The 23,820-nt window shown below is 40.2% G+C and overlaps 1 protein-coding gene across 1 annotated transcript in view; it reads right to left on the bottom strand.

Moving 5' to 3' along the window:
- LOC126187305 (cytoplasmic aconitate hydratase-like) overlaps nucleotides 1–23,820 on the bottom strand; it is a 311,989-nt gene that overhangs the window by 173,783 nt on the left and 114,386 nt on the right. The window contains exons 5-6 of the mRNA XM_049928298.1: nucleotides 14,487–14,556; nucleotides 7,794–7,986 (exon numbers count right to left, since the gene is read on the bottom strand). Of these exons, the coding sequence (XP_049784255.1) occupies nucleotides 7,794–7,986; nucleotides 14,487–14,556 (263 nt within the window). The remainder of the gene's footprint in view (nucleotides 1–7,793; nucleotides 7,987–14,486; nucleotides 14,557–23,820) is intronic.

The raw sequence follows: 23,820 nt of genomic DNA, 5'->3' as shown, positions 1-23,820 counted from the left end.
GACACTGTCTCTCATGAGGTTAGATTTCCTGTCCATGTTAGCAGCCTTGTCCTTTATGAGGATGGCTGCTCTGTCATGGTCTCTGAATGTATCCTTGGCATAGGACTCCTGGAGCAGTTTACTGTATGGAATGGTCTTCTATCCTAAGGGGCAGATGAGAAGACATCATAACAAGAAATTCACTTGCTCAGATTCCCAAAGCACCCTTTTTGCTATTGTTCAGATGTCTAAGATGTCATTCTTATCTTGCAAAAGCAGAAAAAGGAAATAAATTTCTGTTGGATTTCTGAGCACATAATGACCTGGGAAGGGAACCTGTCAACAAGGCTTATTCCCCTCAACTTCCTGCAAGCTGTTCCGTTCCAATGTGGACTGGCAATCACCAATGTGACCCACATGATGAAGTGTTAGTACGAGGAGCAACAAGATGCAGTCAGTGAAACCTTTCGTGTGACTGTGGCTCACCAACTTTCTAAAATGATGCGCTGCGGAAATGGCTCTTCCAAGGCCATAAGTAGGTTGTTTCCCCTTAACACGTGGCTTCATCTTATGGTAGGAGTGAGTCAAAGATGTGCAACACAGCTTTCAATACTGGATTTTCAATTGTGTGTTTTTTGTATGATGACCTGAGAGCAGACCTACATATCTCACAGAACCTGCCCTCTATTTTAGATGACAAAGATGAGAGGTTCGTGTTTTAAGGTTGTGTGTATCATCAGGGCTTCTACCCAAAACATTTGGTTTGAGATTTTAGTGTATTGCAGAAGTTTTTGGTCACCCAATCATTTCTAAGTAATCTGGCCCTTTTTTGAAAGTATCTGTGCTGCTATTTTATACAATTACTTCAGGTGTTTTATCTAAATTTTATGAAAGATCTTCCAAGAATCTCTTGATGTCAGTGTCGTGTTTTAAAATCATGTATGTTTGTACTGTTTGTTTTATTTTTAACTAGATTTTTCACCTATTTCTTCTGTGCAACGGCACTAATGAACTGACCATTTATTGTCCTAAACTACTAAATTCTAACAGCAGTCAAGGTCTAAATTCAAATTGATGATTAATTTTAGTCTTCACAGACACACAATAAAATCTCATGAGAAATGAGACTGATCTCCAAGCAGTTTAGGCAATTTGTGAAAACCTGTCACTGAACTTTATGTTACCAAAAGATTTCTGAGTCTTTAAAGGTACACATACGTGGGTCATAAAAATTGCATATTGCTGACAATATATCGCAACATTTTTGTATGGCAACATAGCAGCAATACAAATTGCAGCCAATATACTACAACCTTACCAGCCACTATTGCCCAGTAATGTCTACGGTAATACATTTTTGGACTAGAAGTGTTGAAAGGGCCACAGTACTGCCACTAAATGCAAGGATAGGAGCTAGTGGAAGTGACTGGAGGTCTGCTGCTTTTAAATCATACCAGGAATAAAACGAGAAATAAAGAGACACTTTTGGATATATGCTCTGTTTTAAGTAAGTGGAATGCTTAAAAAAATGTAACTCATGAACTGATACTTGATACATATCTTTTCTGGAATTTTATCAAAATGTAGAAACAATTTAGAGTATATTGTACAAGCAATTAGTCCAAGATGGCTGAAACCAATAAAATAAAAGAAACTGTAAACCAGCTGTAACCTGACTGGCAATCACTCTTCAGTTTTTAGCAGCTCTTGATTCGTACAGAAGTTTAGTGTACCACCACGGTGCACTACACATAAGCCTCTTGGTACATGAAATATGAAGTGCTTTGATAACACTGAAGGATTTCACTATGGTAAGTCTGAAGTAAGAGTACATTTTATTTATATTGTTGCACACCAAAATAGCAAGGGAATGAGAGAGAGAACATTCTTGTGAAGCCAAGATAGCAAGGGAATGGAAGAGAGAAGATTCTTCTAGGGCCCTACAGCCTGGCATTACTCAAGTGCACAGAACTATCACGACGAGCTAGTCACTAGACACAAACATTTCGAAATGCAGTCAGTCACAAAAACTATGATATCAACAGCTGCCTCTGTTTTTCTCATAACATTATGTAGTAGGTATTAAGTAGGCTGCTACAACACCTATCACACGTTTGACAAAGCTGTTGTGATAGTGAAACAAATTCATTAACCCAATACAGCAAAACTGAAGACTGACAATGACTCATAATGAGCAATTCTGTCACTATAAATGACATCACACAGTAAAGTGGCCCCTCAATGCTATAAATGCTCCACCCTGCAAGCCTAGATGCAGTTGATCAGTAGGATTGATGGCATTTACGTCTTCGCACTCCATTCTCTGATTTTCATCTTCTAACATCCTGTGTGAGATTGTTCAAATACTGTTCATACTCTCACTCCCCTATGTGATGACCACAAATATGAAAACTAGGATAACTCCAAACTAGCATCCAGTACTCAAGCCACCACTGCTCATAGTCCACAAGTCTACCATCACAGTTCCAGTTCATGGCACAACGGCATCACGAAATTCGACATCGCTCTCCATCTGATGGGACAACACAGGCAGACCTGAGAGGAACCGAGGACTCTCAGGGCAGTGTGTGAGCCAAACACATACAGTACAATGTTATGGTGTCTTTTGTAGCAGACCAACTGATGGGAAGTGCCAATTGGTGGTCAACATGCCTCACTCAGTCATCGGCTTGTGCTTGGAACTGATGCAGCGATGCTTGGCAGCCCCGATTCTGCCTCTAGATCCAGCAGATTTCACTCCGAGGAATATAGGAAGTAATATTTAATCTTGTTTTATTGCAATGACACCACACACTTTGTTGTACCACCATCCTGATGAAATGGCACAGGTTTCCAGTCAGCACACAGAAACATATGAGAGTGGTTTGAAAATTTCTCAGAATGGAATACAAAAAAAAGTACTTACATCACTGAAGTTTTTTTTAATTTTTCAATGTATTCTCCTTTAAATTAATGCACTTGGTCCAACGATGTTCCAGTGCCTTGATCCCATCTATAAAATGAGTTTCCACCAGGCCTGCAAAATAGCTGCCAACTCCAGCAATCAGTTCTTTGTTTGAAGTGAATCTTTGTCCAACAAGAAAAATTTTCAGTTTTGGGAAGAGATGGAAATCTGATGGAGCCTATCAGGTGAATAAGGTGGGTGTGGCAACAATTCATAACTTAGTTCATGTAATTTTGCCGTGTCCATTCTCATGCATTTTTGATCCAGTGCCAAGAGCCACAGCATCCATCTTGCAGATAATTTTTTCATATCTAATTCTTCAGTTAAAACATGATATGCCCTTTCAAATGACATCTGGTAAGCACGAGCAGTTTCACAAACTTTCAATCTGTGATCCTCCACGACTATTTTGTGCACTTTAGCAATGATTTCTTGGCCGACCACTGTGCACATCATCATCATCTAAGCTCTCCCGACCAAATTTAAATTCATTTGTCTGCGTGGCAACAGTTGAATATGAAGAAGCAGATTCCCCAGCGTATTCTCGAAATCTGCATGAATGTCCTTTGCTTTCATACCTTTCTTTATGAAGTACTTAATCACTACTCAAATCTTTATCCCCTCCCCCCCCCCTCCCCAAATCTTCGGAAATCACTACGCAGAAACAACAACAGAGCCACGTCACCGCTGCAGCTCTCTTCCAAGAGCACTGACGTGGCACATGTTTAAATGCAACAGTCCAACGACTATCACATGAACAACTTGTTGCGCTAGCACTGACCTCTCATGGTGATTACGAGAACTTTTCAAACCATCCTCATAAAGCAGCTCACGAGACTGTGTTTCTGACCTTATCAGCAACAGCTTGACAACACACACACACACACACACACACACACTAGACAAGACAGGTGGCTAGATGCATGCACACAAATTTTTAAAATTAGAACAAAAGTGAATTTTTTTCCACTTACATGCTTGACTGCACCATTGTGGGTGAGAAAAGTAGGAAACAAAGATGACAGCAAGAAGGAAGCATTTACATAGATGGTAGGAGATTAAATATTGCCCTGCAATATGAAATTTTCTCTACCTTTGGTTGGCAACACCAGCAACCTCTCAGCAATATATCGACAAATACCAGCAGTACACATCAATATTAGTGGAAAATATGGTTTACTTAAATGCACCTTAAGGGAAGATTTCTGTCACAGAAAGCTTGGCACTTAAAATTCCATCAACAGAATTTTGATGGGTGTAATCTATTGACAAAAAACCCAATGAGATTTTCAAGAATTATTATGCCAGTACAGCTTATACACACATATGTAGAGAATGGCCTTTGAAGTGTGGTATGATATTTACATTAAAAAATAAAAAATTATAAAGACCCACCCACTGGCTTTTGCATTCTGAGTTACTTCAGTCAATCCAATATTTGAAAACAGTATTAACGAATGGGATTAATCGATATTTTCAAAATATCCTCCTCTGGTTTCCTTTGCTTCTTCAAAGTGTCAACAATGTATTGCTATTTTATCTCCACCTTTCACACCACTTGCATTATCTGAACATAAAACATTTTACAGGTGTTCAGAGATACCGACACACATAACACAGAGAGAATTCATGTTATACCTTACATTTTTTGTGTTAAATGTAATTGCATGAACCATTTTCTTTCACTCCTTCCGTATCTCTCTTTCTGATATTTGTGTACATTAACGCGTCATCCTTTCTGTATATCCCTTACCCAATGAAACCAAGATGATGGCTGTTAAGAGTAAAAGAAGCTAGATCAATTTCATTGTAATTTTCCTACAGACATTTTAAAATTAAATGGTTATCCAATATGGTATCAATGGGTTTTCAGTATTCTGTGATTATTTTACATGCAGTTTACATACGTTTTACATACGTTAAATGCAAAACCATCTCATATTTTACAGGTGTGCTACACACAGGAAGCAACAACCGTGTGTGCACATTCAGGTCAATGTTGCTGATGTTGGTGATCATATATGCAGAAGATGTATTTGCTTGTGTTTTCCTTGCTGAACACAGCCTGGCCAAAAGCTATAATGTGTAACAGTCTTTTCGTTGTGGCTGTCTGAAACTCAACAGGGTCATCTTTATGGAGAGTGGCAATCTATCCTTTTTCCCAATATTGTTGATTTTCCAACTTGGAGTTTCCACTGTTTGAACTCTCTATACAGGTAAACAATGTTTTCGAAGAAATGAAAGAATTCCACGGCAAGGAAAATATCAACTTGTCTTTTTCAGTTCTGTCCAGCTGCTTATTCAGAAATAACAAGAATTTAGTTTTCATGTCTCTTTTACGCATGTGGAATTTTCCTGAAATGGGAGAGTACAGACTGAAAAAATATCCCATCACCACCATCAGCTGATGACTTTCCTTGTCTTTCCATTCCAAAAACTTCTTTATTTCTAGTTTTGGCTTGTATCAGCAGCATATAAGGAAGAGAAATGTGCGACAGATCTGCACTTCGTGTAGCAGGCCATACCAGACGGCTTTAGCCTCACGTGTTAGCTGACAACCTTGTTGTTCGAAGCCTCCAATGTACCCCAAACATTTTATCAATCATGGAAAGACGTATCACTCTCCTTCCACAAATAAATAAATAAATAAAATAAAATAAAATAAAATAAAATAAAAAATTGAAATGTTAGCTATATTTTGTATGCAGCAATGTACGACTTAAAAATCACCAAATGTTAACTGTCCAGCAACTACATTCTTCATTGGAATCTTTTCAAAATATGCCCAGTGGTTTATTTATTTTTGAAATATCACAATAAATGTGGCAGCAGCGAAAAGAAAACCAGTTCATTACCAAGCAATGATGTGTAACTATAGGACATAAAAAAAAATTTAAAAAAATGTTTTTTTAACCGAATAGTTGCCTTAGAATCCAATGAGAATGACTGCATTGCGGGGAACATACGCATATCTAGAAACCATGGTTTTTTAATTATTTACACATGTAGTGAAAACTTTACAGAGAAACTAAGTAGAGAGACGAATGTAGCTTTGCTTCATTTACATGAAACAATTTTTTTATGCACATCTAATGAAACTAAACTTATATCTTAAGACACAATTGCATGAAGCAACCAGCGCTCCCTGCTGCACCAGGCAATACCATACAGAAACATGGCAATGCCTTATCGCTGTCATCCCAATGCGAACCAATTAAGTTGCTTCAACTATTTTTGTAAGTGCTCAACCAATGTCTGGCCACAGAGAAGCATTCACCTCACGACTCAGCACCAACCAGGACAGGAGCAACTGAATCACATCCTCCAGTAGGGTTTTGACTATCTCTCATTGTGCCCTGAAATGAGTGTCCACCCACTATCCTTCCCAGTGGTATTCCACCACCGACCGAACCTACACAATATTCTTGTCCATCCCTACACAAACCCTGCCCCCAACCCATTGCCTCATGGCTCATATTCCTGTAACAGACCTAGATGCAAGCCCTGTCCCATACATCCTACTACCACCACCACCACCACCACCACCTACTCCAGTCCAGTCACTGTCATCACCTATCCCATCAAAGGCAGGGCTATCTGTGAAACCAGACATGTGATCTACAAGCTAAGCTGCAACCACTCTGCTAAGTTCTGTGTGGGCATGAGAACCAACTCTCTCTCTACATGAATTACTAACAATGAACTGTGGCCAAGAAACAGTGGGCCACCCAGTTGCTGGGCAAGCTGTCCAACACATTCTTTATTTCAATGGCTGCTTCACAGCCTACGCCATCTGGATCCCTCTCGCCAACACCAACTTTTCTGAATTGCGCAGGTGGGAACTCTCCCTACAACATATCCTACATTCCCATGAACCACCTGTCCTCAACCTTCTTTACTCATTGTCCTTTACCCACCTATCCACCTTCCCTGTTCCCATTCCAGTACTACACAGCCCTCTATTCCACCAACACACCCATAGTCTTTTTACTTCTCTACTTTCCTCCTGCCACACTCTCCCCCTCTTCCCGCCCTCTGTCTAGCCTCCCAACTGCACCTAGCTGCCCTACCCTCTCCCAACCTAGTCCCTGTATGCTCCCACAAGCAGCACTTTACTGTCCCCTGCTATCCCTCCTCTTCCCCACCCCAGCTGCCTCCTTACCTCCACCATCCAGTTTGCTCCTCCCATCATGCACTGCCACTTGTAATCTAGGCTTGGCAGCCAGAGACTGTGGTCACGTGTGCACGAGTTGCATTTGCATAAGTGTATGTTGTCTAATTCTGATGATGGCCCATTTGGCCAAAAGTTTTGTCTGACCTCTCCATATGTGGTGAGTAGCAACTATCCTTCTCTCGTAATACTGTCGTTCCATCATGGATATTCCATTGTTTGAAATTATTACATTACAAATTTGTTTTCAGTATTATTTTCCATTCTGAAAGTTCTTAGTTCAATGTTTCTTAGTATGGTTTTTTTCTTTCAGGATGTTCTGAAAATTAATTGATATATTTTGTAACCTAGTGTAATTTACAATGCTGGTAAGATCACATGATGCACATTATTCATAAACTGAGTACTCTGTTTTCACCAGTGTTAAATTTGGAATGCATTTAAGCCCCTCCACAAACACCAGCTAGTCCAATAACTGTAAGTAATGTGACAAATGAATGTTCATTGAGTCAGTTTCATTGAACCCACACATTTATTACATAAATAGAGAACTAGGCAAGTCAGTGAATCTTACCTCCTTGCTGGCTTAACAATTACAGAACAGCAATGTAAGAAAAATGAAGTAACTTAAGTAAAAAGATATTTACAGGCAAATTTAATGTCAGGCATAATTCTTACCTCCAACACCCCATCCAACAACACCCATTCCATTTATCATTGTAGTATGAGAATCAGTGCCTACTACTGAGTCAGGGTATAATACTTCTGAGTCACTGAACACAACTCTTGCCAAATATTCCAGATTCACTTGATGCACAATTCCTGAACCCGGAGGCACTATTAACATGTTACGAAATGCCTTTGCTCCCCACTGAAAGCAACATTATGTAAAATAAGTTATATTTCCATTCAAAGCACTCTTTACACGTAATGTGAAAAAATAAAACACTTAAGTAGTACATATAACAATCATAGTGATGCTATGGGATATGGAAATATATTTACTGTAGCCAACATACAATGTTGCACCACTACTGACCACTAATTCCCATCTTGTTTGCATCAGGCGTGAGGAAGCAAATTGCTACCTGCCTACTTCTAAATGCATTTTATCTTCAACATCCTCATTCTGGTCCTTATACAGAACATGCAACTGATACAACAGAACTGTTTTCCAGCGTGTCTGAAATACTAGTACTCAGTAATAAACAATCAAATGCAGATGGATTAGGTTCACCCCTCTACACACTGCATGCACCACCACCACCACCACCACCAGTCACTAGTTTAAAAAATACAAGCCCTAAAGAGATTGCAAAATTCATCAGGTCACTAAAAAGTAGTAATTCTGTTGGTTATGATGGTGTTTCTATAAGCTACCTGTGCAATAAATCAATTACTCAGGGGTTACTTCCTGGATTTATCTCTGGATAAATGTTGCATCACAGGAATGTTTTGGTCTACAGTAAGTCGTAAAACAAGAGTTATTGGCACTGAAATACCTGCTTCTACTAGGAGTCTATCGACAGGGCTCAATTAGAAAGCTACAGTCACAAGGCAACTCCTTTGTGGTGCACAGGGTTATTTTAGGCCTACATATAAGATGCTGCTGATCCATAAGTGATACTTATGGTCAAACTGGGTTAATATTTCTATTTATTCCCCAAGAAGTGTTCCTCAGGAAGAAAAAGGTAGTTTAATTTCTGGTTACTGGTTGTCTTTAACTGCTTTCTGGGCAGTAATCTTGTCATTTTGCATTCAAAGTCAGTCCTAGAAAATGACATTTGTCTATCACTCCAGCCTCTAGATTTATTTCAGGGTGTGAGTGATGGGAACAAATTGTGCTGAAGCACCTAATACATGATTCTATACGCAAAATAAAAAGACTTGATGATGTGTTCATAACCATGTCTTTTGAACGACCAGTTGAAAATGTTATGCTGAGTATAGTGACACAGGACTATAGTAAACACAGAAATTGCCAACATGTAAGGCTGATGATACATTTCATCTCGAAAAAGCGGCACTTGTTTTCATAGTAACTGCAATGAAGGTAGCACTGAAGACTGAAGGATCCTGTTTTCTCGTACACGTTGATTACTAAAAGCCATTTCAATTCACTCAGAAATACCAGCGGAGTAAGAATTTTAATAAAAGCTGGTAGTTAGCATCACCAGTGTAACATAGGTAAGATATGGTGTCACCATGTTGTGTTGTATGCCTTTGTGAGTCAAGGAAGACTGGCACCTGTATCAAAATAGATTGGAGGCCTCCCTGACGGCATTCCAGTCATGAATGGTGTGTAAATCTAGATCTTAGAAATCCATACTGAAATGATGAAAGCAAATTTCTTGCTTCCAGACATCAGCAAAGTCTGAACATTTGTTCTAAAGTGTTTGCATACATTCACCATTAAACTAACCTGTGTGTAGCTGTCTACAATGTGGGGTATTTCATCAGGTTTCAATATTGGTACAAAGATACTTTTTGTCCTTTAAGGGACGAAACACCCTCTCACCAAATTTTGTTAAACACACAATACTTTGTTTGCTATAGTTACTAAGGTTGTGAACATTTCATTGCATATGTTATCTGGGCTGGGGATGTATATTTGCATTATGTAAGGCCACTGTTGAATTCTCTGTCTGTATAAAGGGGTAATATAGGTATATCTGGTTGGGTGTTCAAGATCAAGCGCTAGATTCCTTTAACATTCAATCCTGAGTACACCCTAGGTGAAAATTGGAGGACACAGTATGCCAACAATAATTCAGCTACATCAAAAGAACTGATATGAAGTTCTCTTTGTTCTAAAATTTCAGGTATTTGGCCCGGAAGAATGAACATTAATGCATTTTAATTTTGTCTACACATGGACGTCTGTTGCATGTGCACCTACTGAAGCAATTTACGTGGCCTGTTCAAAGAATTCCAGAACTTCCTCCGCAAAATCTTCCTATGCTTACCTTTTACTTATTGTCCATCGTCTCCTTCAAAATACCGTTCTCCACAACTGATACACAGCTCCCAATGCCATTTCCACTTCCAGATGCAGTCTCAGTACAACTCTTGCGTGAGTGCACAAAATGCCGTCTGCAAATTCTCTTTTTTATTTCATCTATCGCTGCAAATCTTCATCATAAAATTGGGATTTTCAACTTTGGAAATAAAAAAGTCCACAGGGGCCAGGTCTGGAGAGTACAGAGGATGAGGCAGTACAGCAATATCATCTTTTGTGCAATAGTCACGCACCAACAGGAATGAACGGGGGGGCTTATCGTGACGCAAGAGCTGTGAATTGTCTCACCACATTTTTGGCTGTTTCCTTCTGACCGGCATCACAACACATCCCAATAGTACCGTTGATTAACAGTTTGTCCCTGTGGAATGAATTCATGAAGAACTAATCCTTCAAATTCAAGGAAAAGTATTCAAACTGCTTTGACATTGGACTTGATTTGATGAGCAGTTTTTTGTCTATGAGAACTTGAGAATCTTTCCTGAACCGTTGTGAAGACAAACTCGGTCTCAACATCATACTCATAGACCCACTTCTCGCCACCAGTTATGATTCTCTTAAGGAACATCTCATTCTCATTTGCATGATCAAAAAGCTTTTCACTGATTGCGAGGCAGAGATCTATCTGGGCTTGACTCACGAGCCATGGGACGAATTTGGTGGCAACACAATGCATTCCAATATGCTGTGTCAGGATTTCATAACACGATCCAACTGAAACATTAGATCTTTTGCAATCTTTCAGACAGTCAGTCTTCATCTGGCACAGATAATTTCATTGACGATTCTGTCATGAGCGTTGTCGGTAGATGTCAAAGGGCTTCCTGAACACAGGTCATCTTTAACTTCCGTTGGCAATTTTTAAACCGCGTGAACCATTCTTAGCACCGAGCATAGCTGAAGCACTCAACACAGTAGGTTCCTGCATCATTTAGTGTGTGTCTGTAATGGTTTTCTTAAGCTTCATGCAAAATTTCACACTGACACATTGCTCCTCTAGCTCTGCCATCTTTAAGTTCACATAGCATGCAACACAATGTTCTACTCAATACAGCATTGAACAATAACTAACAGACATACAACAATGAGACTTCCGGCAGGTACAAATTACACACAGGCATATACAGGGATGCCAACCACATTGCACTTTAACACACCATTGGCGCAAAGTTATGAATGTTACGGCATTTTTTGAGCAGACCTCGTATTGTTCACACCAAGTCTACTTTCGTTGCTTGATTAAATTCTGTGCTACCTCTCATAGCCATTAATTTGATTTGATATAATTAGCACAAGGCTGTCACCTTTGTCATAGTAATTCTCTTCACCTGTTTCTAATAGCTTCAACTTTTTTTAAGGCAATGGTGTCTGGAAGAGTAGTGTACTGTTGTTATGCATTGCATGAGTAAATCCACAGTGCAAGCAGAGCACTGTCTCGCTGACGAATCTCGAGGCATGGTGATCCACATACTGTCACTGCAGGAACTTGGCTGATGACATACCCCACTGCTTCTGATGTTACATCAGCATGTGACAAGATACCAGGATAGCCTTCTGTCGCCAGGTAGCGAAACATATAAATGGACTCAACGACCCATCCAATGGCAAAAAGTTCAGCAACAGAGTTCAGCAGACCTGTGTATTGGGTCAGGCAGCCGCTATGTAGTCCTAATCTCAAATGTACGATACAATGGCGAGTCCACAGCTGCTGGCTAAAGTGGATGATTATACAGTCAGTGCATAAACTTAAGAGCAAACAGCATTTCTGATGAAGGAAGTGGCCCCCATCAGAAGAATTCCACTACCAAAACCCACCTATCTTGCTGTGGCAACCCTCACCGCTTACTGAATAAACTTGCAGCATCTAGGTGATAGAGTGACTATGCTATTCTGGTAGACCAAATAATGATCCTCCACCTCTCAAAATAGACCACTGAAGCAGCCTGTTACAGCAACTACAATTGATGTTTCTTGCACTATCTCAGCAATGTCCTTCCCTTGAGATACTGCGACATATGCTTCAGAGCAGTATGCTTCTCAAATGGCTTTACTTAGGGACCACCCATATAGATTATCGGAATCTCACCGGAGATGGCATTGTGTCATGCATGCAAGATAAGGACTGTGTAATGTTAAGTTCATTGAAGAAAAGATGCCATACATGGTGCTAAAAAGCTGTGGAGTTGCTGCTTTCATCCTACAACAGTAAAAACCCATGAGGAGCTGCTCAGCTAGCTAAGACCTACTACCTGCATTCTGACTGCCTCCAGGTGGTTCATCTACATCTACATGGATACACTGCAAACCACATTGAAGTGCCTGGGCAGAGGGTTCATCAAACCACCTTCACAATGATTCTCTATTATCTAACACGACACATAAAAACAAACACCTACATCGTTCTGTGCGAGCTCTGACTTTCATTATTTTATTATAATGATCATTTCTCCCTATGTAGGTTGGCATCAAACAAATGTTTTCGCATTTGTAGGAGAAAGATGGTGATCAAAATTTTGTGAGAAGTTTCTGCCGCAGCAAAAAACGACTTTATTTTAATAATGTCTGCTTTAAATCCTGTATCATGTCAGTAACGCTCTCCGCCCTCATTAATCCTATCTGGTAAGCAATACTCCAAAAGAGGCTGGGCAAGCATAGTGTAGGCCCTCTTTAGTAGATCTTCTGCATCTTAAGCAGAAGCCAATAAAATGCAGTCTTTGGCTCTTCTTCCACACAACATTTTCCAAGCGTTCCTTCCCACTTAAGTTGTTTGTACTTTTAATTCTAGTATTTAGCTGAATTTACAGCCTCTAGACTTTATTGATTTATCACGTAACCGACATTTAATGGATTCCTTTTAGCACTCATGTGGCCGACTTCACATTTTTCATTATTTAGTATTGATTGTAAATTTTTGCACCATACAGATATCTTTTATAAACCATTTTGCAATTGGTTTTGACCGTGGATGATGAAATCACCCAGCAACATAATGAGGAGCAGTTACTCATGAAACAGTTCTTCCACCTCTGCCTCAAGGAGGTATAAGCTACAAATCATTACTAAGGTAGGCAGTTGGGCTGTAATGGTTATGGCCTTGAGTGTGTGGTTCAGTAGTACGTGTTGGCTAGAAAGAACAATTATATTGTCTGTCTGAAAACTGAAAAGTAGCAGTGAGCAGCACTTGTGATGAGGGAAGTGGCATCTACCAGAACAATGACAAAACTCCTGCAAAGTGTGGTTAAGAAGCAATGTACTGTCTAATGTTGTTAATCCTTTTATGTAATCCTTTGTGCCCTCCTGCTTGGTCCTGTACATTTCAATTCTGGTCTAAGTGCGGCTGGCACTTTATGTTATGGACTCTATTTACTTTCCTAACATATGAGCTGTTTATAGATCAGGCCACTAACAATTTTATTCTCAGCAGCCAGTTACCAGATAAAAAGTAGTGGTGGTGGTGCAGTATCAGGAGCAGGAAACTGATGTGTAAAATGCAGCATTACAAGACTTGACAGAACACGGAGGTGTGGCAAGCTATTTGCTGTGTGCAGAGGCGTTCCTCTGTAGAAACAAGCTTTTGTAACCTTACTTGTGTACATTTCATATTCTAGCAAACAACTTGAAGGTAAAATAGAGAGGCACAAATTTCAAGCTTTCAGGTAAATGAGGGAATGAAATGGGTCAGCTGTATCAATGAAACAACATACTGCATAAATAATGGCTCTGTATTCCACAAACCTCTCCAAGAAGTTATCTTCTATAGACTGCTCTATACTGCATAACAATTTCACACGAGAATAAACTATTCACAAAGAAAGGAAAACAATGTCCCGTCAACAATGAGGTCACTAATGACAGCGCACAAGTTTGGGTTGGGGAAGGATGGAGACGGGAACTGGCTGTGCCCTTTTCAAAGGAAACATTCTGGCATTTGCTTTAAGCAGTTTAGAGACACAAAGAATACCCAAATTTTGGAGCCAGATAGCTGAATGTGGATTCAGTGTGTTACTGCTGTCACTTTACTTTGTACTCATAATCCAACATCAAGAACACAAGGAAGTTCCTAAAGAAAGTAATGACTCCAGAAGTGCAGCAAAGAAATTAAATATCATTATCCAAAATGTCACTGGATAAGTAACAATAAATTATTTTAACTGGCTCTGATACTCAAAAAGATATCATGATACTCTGATAATAGCAGGAAACAGTGTAACTAACTATTATGTACTCTAATATAAGAACATGATTAAGCCAGTTTAACAAATAACAAAGCATGTAAATAAGTTAATAATGTATAAAACATGAAAATAAAGGAAGATTTGTTAGAAACACAGTTTTCAAGTGCTCATACATACCTTAAGAAACAAAAACCTCTCTTTATTTCGTTCAAATTCCATCTCTTGGTTCTTCTGAAGGGCATCATCCCTAGAAAATAATAAACCAATAACAAATGTGGAACTTTCCATTCTTATTCTTCTTCTTCTTCTTAAATAACAGTCTTGTGGTGCCACATCAAACAGAAATGTCACTGAGCTTAGGGACTATTCCTGTACGCCCAGGACCACAACTAACAAATAAAAGAATATTCTTTGCTTCTGCCACTAAAGGGGTGTGTAAAAATGAAATGAAATGTCATGTGGCTAGGGCCTCCTGTTGGGTAGACATGTCGTCTGGTGCAAGTCTTGAGTGGACACCACTTTGGAGACTTGGGTGTTGATGGGGCTGACATGACAATGATGAAGACAATGCTACACCCTGTCCCTGAGTGGAGAAAATCTCCAACCCAGCTAGGAGATGAACCTGGACCCCTTTGCATCGCATTCCACCACAATGACCATTCAGCTATTAAGGAGGACAGGGTGTAATTTAAAACCCAGATCTAGGAAGAGGAGGATTGGGATTTAACATTCCATTGATGAGGTAATTAAATATCCCTGCATTTGCCTTAAAATTCTAAGGAAATAAAAAACCTAAATCATGCTGTTTTACAGCAGAGCTTAACAAAACAATCCACTGACTTTCAGTGTTAGCACTCACACTCGCTCAGGTTCTTGCTCGCAAGAATAGCAGAACAATTGTAGTGTGGTGGTGAGTGAGGGAAATGTGCACGCATCATGTGGCTGTGACAACACTTGAAAAGTGCCAACTGTGAAATCAGACGGGATCAGTTTTGGCAGCAATGCCATCTAATAGCACCACTAGTGTGTAAGCACTGTGTAACACAACAATGTCTTCATGTTTCAATCTACAGTGCGAGGAATCTAACCATTTTACACAAAAAGATGGGTTCACAAAACGCTTACAAGGGAAACTCCCCAGCGCACCCCTTACATTCACTGGTAAAATGGCCCAGTGGGTAACCCATCAAAAACTAAACACACATAAAGTATGAAAACAAGAAGGTGGTGCACTGAACTGTAAGAATGATGATGATGATGATGATTATGATGATGATGATGATGATGAGTAGTAGTAGTAGTAGTAGTAGTAGTAGTTTGTGGGGTACTCAGCTGTGTGGTTATCAGCACCCATACAAATTCCCAATCGTTACACAGTCCAATCCCACCACTTTCACGAATGATGATGAGAACACAAACACCTGGTCCCCGGGCAAAGAAAATCTCCAATCCGGCCAGGAATCGAACCCGGGATCCCGTTGTATAGAAGAAGAAGAAGAAGAAGAAGAAGAAGAAGAAGAAAAAAAAAAAAATTATTGTAAGCAGAATAGAAACAGCGAATGTTCCAAGCTCAAGATGTGCCACATCGAGCAATTTCCAAGAACCACAATGTCCTTGTTGTGTGGTCACGGTGTTGGACTGCAAAGCGGGAGATTTGTGTTCAAATCTCCCTCATGCCCCCTCCCCCCCTTTTTACCACAAATTTATGAACTGTCCATCTGGTCATTGATGTGTGTGTTTTTCTCTATCAAACTATACATTGGTTATAGAATATGTGGCATGTGGAAAGAATATATTACCATTGCAAGTAAATGTGATGAATAGCGAGAGCAAGCGAAATGTCGCATAGATCTCTCGCAATACGAAAACCACAAATAAACAGGTGTGACTTATGTTACAATGAAGGAATTTAAGAGTCGAACTTCCAAAACCGAGTGCAAGAGGCGTAACATGTTGTACTCGTGTAGAACAAATAGAAGGTACGTACATCATAATGCCATTCCAGATTTCTCCAGACATTTGTCTCAGCATTGGTTTCCTTGTTTACATAAGTCTCCATCCCTATTCCCATTAGAAATACAGCCCCATAACAAATTTGTGTCGTCATGTTAGTCAGCTTGTCCACCACACTTCATGAATGCTTGGCTGTGTGCATTACAAATATTGTAATTGAAAAGGTATGCATTAAAGGTCTTAACTTTGTCATGTGCTACCCAGAGCTTGCATGCATTTAAAGGCACAGTCAAGAATTAATAAACTCAACTAAAATACCTACTTGCTCCAGGCTGGAGATAGCTGCTGGCTCTCTCAAGACCTGCAATGTCACATGCCGTGACAAACACACCATAGCCTGTCTTTCTCATGGGCTTCAATCCTACTCTATGCAAAGCTGGAAGAGATACAGGGCTGGCTGCTTGCAGACACTTGTTCAGTCTGCTCATGGAGCATGTTTGCTGTGAAGTGCTGATTTACACTCTGCTTCAACCCAAACATTAAACCAGCGAAGGGAAGTCAAGATGAAGGCAGACATGTCAGAAATTGAGAGACCAAAGGATGCTGCATTATTAAGTAATGTAGTTGGCTCGGTTCGAGCATATCGAAAGGAGGGATACAGTAAGGAGTTATGAGATACAGAAAAAAAAGCAAAAACTAATTCCAACAAGAATAACCCAAAATATTAAATAAACTAATAAAGTAAAATGATGCTTTGTGACTTTAGGGATGGACAAAGGAATAGTGGGAAAAAAAATGAAGTAGGGGAAAATTACAAGAAAGGTTGACATCCAGGCTGGAGAGTGAAGCTGATAGGATGAACTGTTTCCATCTCCATGGTTCAGGTAAATTACTGAAGTGTTGAAGGATCAAACTATGTGGGCTTCTGTCCACTGGGATGATTTGAAGTGCTATGCTTCCAGAATACAGATGGCACAGGACTCGGCTGGAATGGTGTCTGAGGTATGAGCTGTTTTTCAGGATGGATTGCTAAGCAAATACTGAAAGTCTGTTATTTTTGGAACGTTAATTGAAAACCTAACATTCAGTCACTATTTCCACAAATATAAGTACTAATCTAAAACCAAGATTGTAGAACCACTAGTTCAAACCATACACGTGACATCTAGCTATAGGGATTCCCTGTATGTATATGTGTGTGTGTGTGTGTGTGTGTGTGTGTGTGTGTGTGTGTGTGTGTGTGTGTGTGTGAGAGAGAGAGAGAGAGAGAGAGAGAGAGAGAGAGAGAGAGAGACCCCGGGAGGGGGGGGGGGGGGGTGAGGGGGAATCTCTTAGAAAGTTAATGACTTAATGAATCCAATATTACAAGTGCTGATGTATAATTATTTTGCCTCTTGTCAGTATGCAATAAATTTATTTCCAAGTGAACTAAATTGCTTGTGTTCCATCACATCATTTGTCTCTTTACAGAAATGGAGACAAAGTTAATACAAAGTCAAGCACTAGTCTCTCTCTCTCACTCTCTCTCTCTCTCTCTCTCTCTCTCTCTCTCTCTCTATATATATATATATATATATATATATATATAGAAACATTCCACGTGGGAAAAATATATTTAAAAAGAAAGATGATGAGACTTACCAAACAAAAGCGCTGGCAGGTCGACCTGCCAGCGCTTTTGTTTGGTAAGTCTCATCATCTTTCTTTATATATATATATATATATATATATATATATATATCAGGCAATCAGGCCGAAAAGTCTGAATCAATCGACATTTTTGAAATATCATTGAGAACTGGAAGATACTGACGAAAGGACTAAATGAAAACAAAAATCTAAGCCATCCTTTAATAGTAATAATTCTGTGTGCCCACTAACATGGTGCATGCCTTTCAATTGAATGCCACTTCGGCAACTTGCATGTCCCTAACCTACCCAAGTTACCAACTGGGCAACTGGGGAAAGAGTTCCTACAGTTTAACATGGAACCTGAACCATTTGTCATTTTTGGTGACCAGGCCTAACATCCCTTTAATGACGATGAGATTCACAAAGTAAAAAAAAATAGCTAAGGCTGAAGGAAACGATGGAATTTATCCCCAATTTGTTAAAAATCTGGTCCTGCGAGATAGAAAATAGCTCACACAATTCTACTCAATTTAAAAAGAGATCAAACATTAGCAATTCTAAAACCAGGTAACTCCACAAGTTAGTGTCCCACTGCGTTGCTCAGTATACAGGATGAAGAAAAAATCCTGCACTTGGCTGTGGACATGCAATTCCTGATACCAATTTAAGACAAAAGGCTGCCTAGCAAAACCTAGTTCCGCAAATAGGATTGATAGAAATTTGAGTCCTATGTCTGAGCTGTCTCATTAGGTCAGCGAGAAAAGGTAATGCCGTGTGGGACAAATATGCAGACTCACCAATATTTGAGTCACATTTATGCCAAACTTTTTTTAATATATTATTCAGCAAAAGCTTCAAATTTTATACAATTTACACCTCCACAGTGCAGTATCTGTGTATTTTTTTCTGTTGATGTTCCCTTTATTTAAACATTAACACATAACATGAACTATTCATGGACGTAAACGACTACTTTTTCATCCTTGACACAACTTTTTCATCCTTGACACAAATGAATCCAAGAGAAAATAATAATGGATCCCATAAGGGTGGAAAAAAAAAGAGCCACAGTAGGTCAGCTGCACTATATTGCACTTTACACTATGCACAATAATTCCATTCTGTATGTTTAACATCCAGGCTTACCTTCACAGAGCCGGTACATGCAAAGAAGATGTTCAAGGCAACAACCTCACATTTGCAAACACTTCGCCACTAGCTGGATCATAATTTGCTGGACCCTACGCAACACACCTGCATCCACCATTGCCAAAGTCGAATGCACGCAAGCTATTAGGTCGTGTACATCCACGAGTGGAGTACTATAATCTTGTTCCGTTAACTGTCTCCACAAATAAAAATCTAGTGGATTGAGGTCCATGGAACATGTAGGCCTGAGCACTAGACCCCCACGACCAATCCACTTCCCTGGAAACACTTCACTTAAATAGTTATGCACATTCCTTCCCAAGTGTGGCAGTGTACCATCATGCTGAAACTATAGCTGACACTGGACAGCAACTGGAATGTTTTTTCATGTGTCAGGCAAAGTATTGGAAAGAAACATACGATACAGGGGCATATTAAATTTGTCCAGCGATTGGTAAGGGCCCAAAAGTACTCCTCCCACAATTGCAGCACACAGGTTTATGCTAGAGAGTGTCTGGAAGCCATGTTTACGGATGACATGTGTTCTGTCCGACAAATAATGGCTGTTAGGAGGTTGAAAAATCCCTTCACAAGTGAACCTAAAATCTTGAGCCCATGTCATGTTACTTATAAAATGTCCCTTATCTTCCACTTCGTACAAAAGCCATTTACAAACCTGAACTGATCAAATGAGGTCCTCTGGCGACTGATGTTAACACAATGATATGGCAGTAGTTCGTAGTGCAACACTTCAACAACCAGTCTTTGAGATAACTGGAACTGTTTTGTATTATCATGAGTGCTTCACATAGATGATTGGTGAACAGTTTCAAGAATAGTGTCCTCTGTTGCTGAGTATGTCTAGTCCTTGGACGACCTCTATTACTTATGGATGAAGATCAACAGCCCCCAAGATATTGTTCCAGGCAATAAAAAAACATTCTTATGGGGATGGTTCCTTTGAGGGTATTGTGCAGTATATGCATGAGCAGCAGCAGCGTATCAGATGCACCCAGCATTTTATCAGATGCACCCAGCACCAAATGCATGTTGACTTATTCATTGTTTGTGAACTCCATGGGGAATCTGCCCTACATGAACTTGACTGGACCAGTTACGGTTGTGTATTGCATGGTTAATAGACACATACGTGCAGTTTAATAGATCCCTCTATCATGTGGTAGGCTATTATTGTCATATGAAAAAATTATGTCCTTAAAATGATGAGAACTAGGCAACGTATGTATAAAAAATAAAAAAGGAACCTTACGAGGAGTTGAACCATAGCTCCATGGTGAATGTGAATTTGATATCCCAACAGTCTACTCAGTGAGCTATAGTGCTAGTATAGTTGTGTGGAGTGAGACATGTTCCTCTGTACATTCCGAAGTGCTGCAGGATTTGACAGTATTGCCAGCTCCTCATTTTCGTACATGTGTTTTCAAAATCCACCTAATTTGATTTTGTTATATTAACTTTTGTCTTGAGTCTGGATGGCAGATCACATACCGACCTCCAAGAATAGCATTTTTCTTGACCCAGTATACTATAATCTATTATAATTGTTAATTTTCAACAACGTATACATTTATTGACTATTGTATTGTCATATCATGCTGGATTCAGATCAGACCACAATGGTTGTGAGCAAGTATTAGCTGTAACTTCATTTAGTGACATTGACTTCCAAAGAAGCCAGAAAGCTTTTGTCTCTTTTGTTGACTTAAATGCAGTGTATGGCGTTGCATAGCAAGACACTACTATTTAAGCTGAAATGAACCATATGTTGTGCTAAGCTCATTGAACTATGGGGACCGGGGGGGGGGGGGGTTTATGCCTAAAAAATAAATAAAGGCAATTATTCAGAATCACAGTAGGAAAAAAATACATACAAAATGGGCCACCCAAAGATCGTATCGGTTCTCCAGTTCTTCATTTTTTACACAAGTGACATGCTACTAGCAACAACAACTTAAAAGGTTTGCTTTGGAGATATATTGTTCTAAGCACAGAAAGTAAATTTTTTGAAGGGGAAGAAACACTATAAAGATCTAGATTAGTTAAATACACATTATAAACAGTAAGGATGGTTACCAAGCCTCATAAAAACACAAGCAGGCATATTCCATCTAAATAAGAAGCTCGTTGCCATGAAGCTACATGACTTATTTAAGGCAATACCACCAGATCTCATACAAAACCGGGACCAAAACGGAGCAAGATATCTAACCAATCAGTTCCAGAATGAGATTTTCACTCTGCAGCGGAGTGTGCGCTGATATGAAACTTCCTGGCAGATTAAAACTGTGTGCCCGACCGAGACTCGAACTCGGGACCTTTGCCTTTCGCGGGCAAGTGCTCTACCATCTGAGCTACCGAAGCACGACTCACACCCAGTCCTCACAGCTTTACTTCTGCCAGTATCTTGTCTCCTACCTTCCAAACTTTACAGAAGCTCTCCTGCGAACCTTGCAGAACTAGCACTCCTGAAAGAAAGGATATTATGGAGACATGGCTCAGCCACAGCCTGGGGGATGTTTCCAGAATGAGATTTTCACTCTGCAGCGGAGTGTGCGCTGATATGAAACTTCCTGGCAGATTAAAACTGTGTACCCGACCAAAACTCTAACTCGGGACCTTTGCACACAGTTTTAATCTGCCAGGAAGTTTTGTAACCAATCAGTTGCTAGAAATTCTCTAATAAATATAAAATCATTTCGCATCTTTGACATACAGTAGTAAGTTTAAACGTAGAAAGCCTGTACTGTATCTCCATAGCTCCCTTTAACCTACTCATCGTAATTTAAGAATGTGCTAGGGAGCTAATTGGACACAGTTTGGTGGACAAGGCCTGGAGAATCAAATTGACCCAACAATATACCCTGAAGATGTACTGCTGCCAAGAAACCTCTCGAGATGCCTCAAACAAAATCACATCACAACCAGGGGAGCAAAATGTCAAATACACCTTTAAATGTGGGATACTGTACACAGCTTGGAGCAAATGGTAGAACACATTATTAGTCAATACATGATAAAGTGACTTCATGAAAGCCTTTCCAGACACTACTGAATTATTATGCTCCCTGGTCATGGAGCTCTAATACAATTATGGCATTATTAATGCCCCTAAGTGTTCACTTGCTGTAGTTTTATACTAATTTGTTAATATTTTTGTATGTTTGTTTTATATCACATTTTTTCTCTCAGAGAGTGTGTAAAATTATTATGAAAAGGAAAGTTGCCACTCATCATGAAGTGGAGATGCCAAGTCACAGATAGGCCCAACAAAAAGACTGCCACAAATAAAGCTTTTGGCCAGTAAGGTCTTTGTCAAAAACAGACGGCGCGCACACGCACACACACACACACACACACACACACACACACACACACAACATGGCTGCAGTCTCAGGCAACTGTAGCCACACTGCGAGCGGTATCAGCAGCAGCAAGGAGGTTGGAGCAGGGAAGGGGAGGTATAGTAAGGTAGGGGTGGCAGACAGTGAAGTGCTGCTGGGGAGCGTGCAGAGACAAGGTGAAGGGAGGGTAGGGCAGTTATGTGCAGTCAGGAGGCTAGACAGAGGGAAGGGGGAGAGGTGGAGGAGGAGGAGGCGGTGGGGGTAGTGGAAAAGGAGAAAAGTAAAGAGACTGGGTGTGATGGTGGAATGAGGGCTGTGTAGTGCTGGAATAGGAACAGGATAGGGGCTGGATGGGTGAGGACAGTGACTAACAAAGGTTGAGACAGGAGGATTACAGAAATATAGGATATATTGCAAGGAAAGTTCCCATCTGTACAGCTCAGAAAAGATTGTGTTGGTGGGAAGGATCCATATGGCACAGGCTGCGAATCAGTCACTGACATGAAGGATTTCATGTTTGGCAGCGTGTTCAGCAATAGAGTGGTTTACTTGTTTCTTGACTACAGTTTGTCGGTAGCCATTCATGCGAACAGACAGGTTGTTGGTTGTCATGCCCACATAGAATGCAGCACAGGGGTTGCAGCTTAGCTTGTAGACCATATGACGGGTTTCACAGGTAGCCCTGCCTTTGATGGGATAGGTGATGTTTGTGGCCAGACTGGACTAGGTGGTGGTGGTGGTGGTGGTGGTGGAAGGATGTATGGGACAGATCTTGCATCTAGGTCTATTACAGGGGTATGAGCCATAAGGTAAGGGATTGGGATTAGGGGTTGTGTAGGGATGAACAAGTACACTGTGAAAGTTCTGTGAATGGCAGAATACCACCTTGGGAGGGGTGGGAAGGATAGTGGGCAGGACTTTCCTCATTTCAGGGCACAACAAGAGGTAGTCTAAACTCTGGTGGAGAATGAAATTCAGTTGCTCCAGTCCTGGGTAGTACTGAGTTACGAAGGGTATGCTCCTCTGTGGCCGGATGGTGCAACTTTGGGCAGTGGCTGGAGATTGGAAAGATAAGGCACGGGATATTTGTTTTTGTACAACGTTGAGAGGATAATTAGGGTCTGTGAAGGCTTCAATGTGACACTCGGTATATTTGAAGGAGGACCACTCATCACTGCAGACTGTAATTATCTTCCCAACCTTGTACAAAAACAAATCTCCAATGTCTGATATTTCCAATCTCCCACCACCTCCCAAAATTGCATCATACGATCACAGAGGAGCATTTCCCTCATAACTCAGTACCACCCAGAACTTGAGTAGGGTTTTGACTACCTGTTATCATGCCCTGAAATGAGAAATGTCCTGTGCACTATCCTTCCCACCCCTCTCACAGTGGTATTCTGCCGTTCACT

This window comes from Schistocerca cancellata, chromosome 5, assembly GCF_023864275.1.
Source record: "Schistocerca cancellata isolate TAMUIC-IGC-003103 chromosome 5, iqSchCanc2.1, whole genome shotgun sequence".
NCBI lineage: Eukaryota > Metazoa > Arthropoda > Insecta > Orthoptera > Acrididae > Schistocerca > Schistocerca cancellata.
The sequence above is the reverse complement of the archived record's forward strand: the minus strand, read 5'-3'. Positions and strand labels throughout refer to the sequence as shown.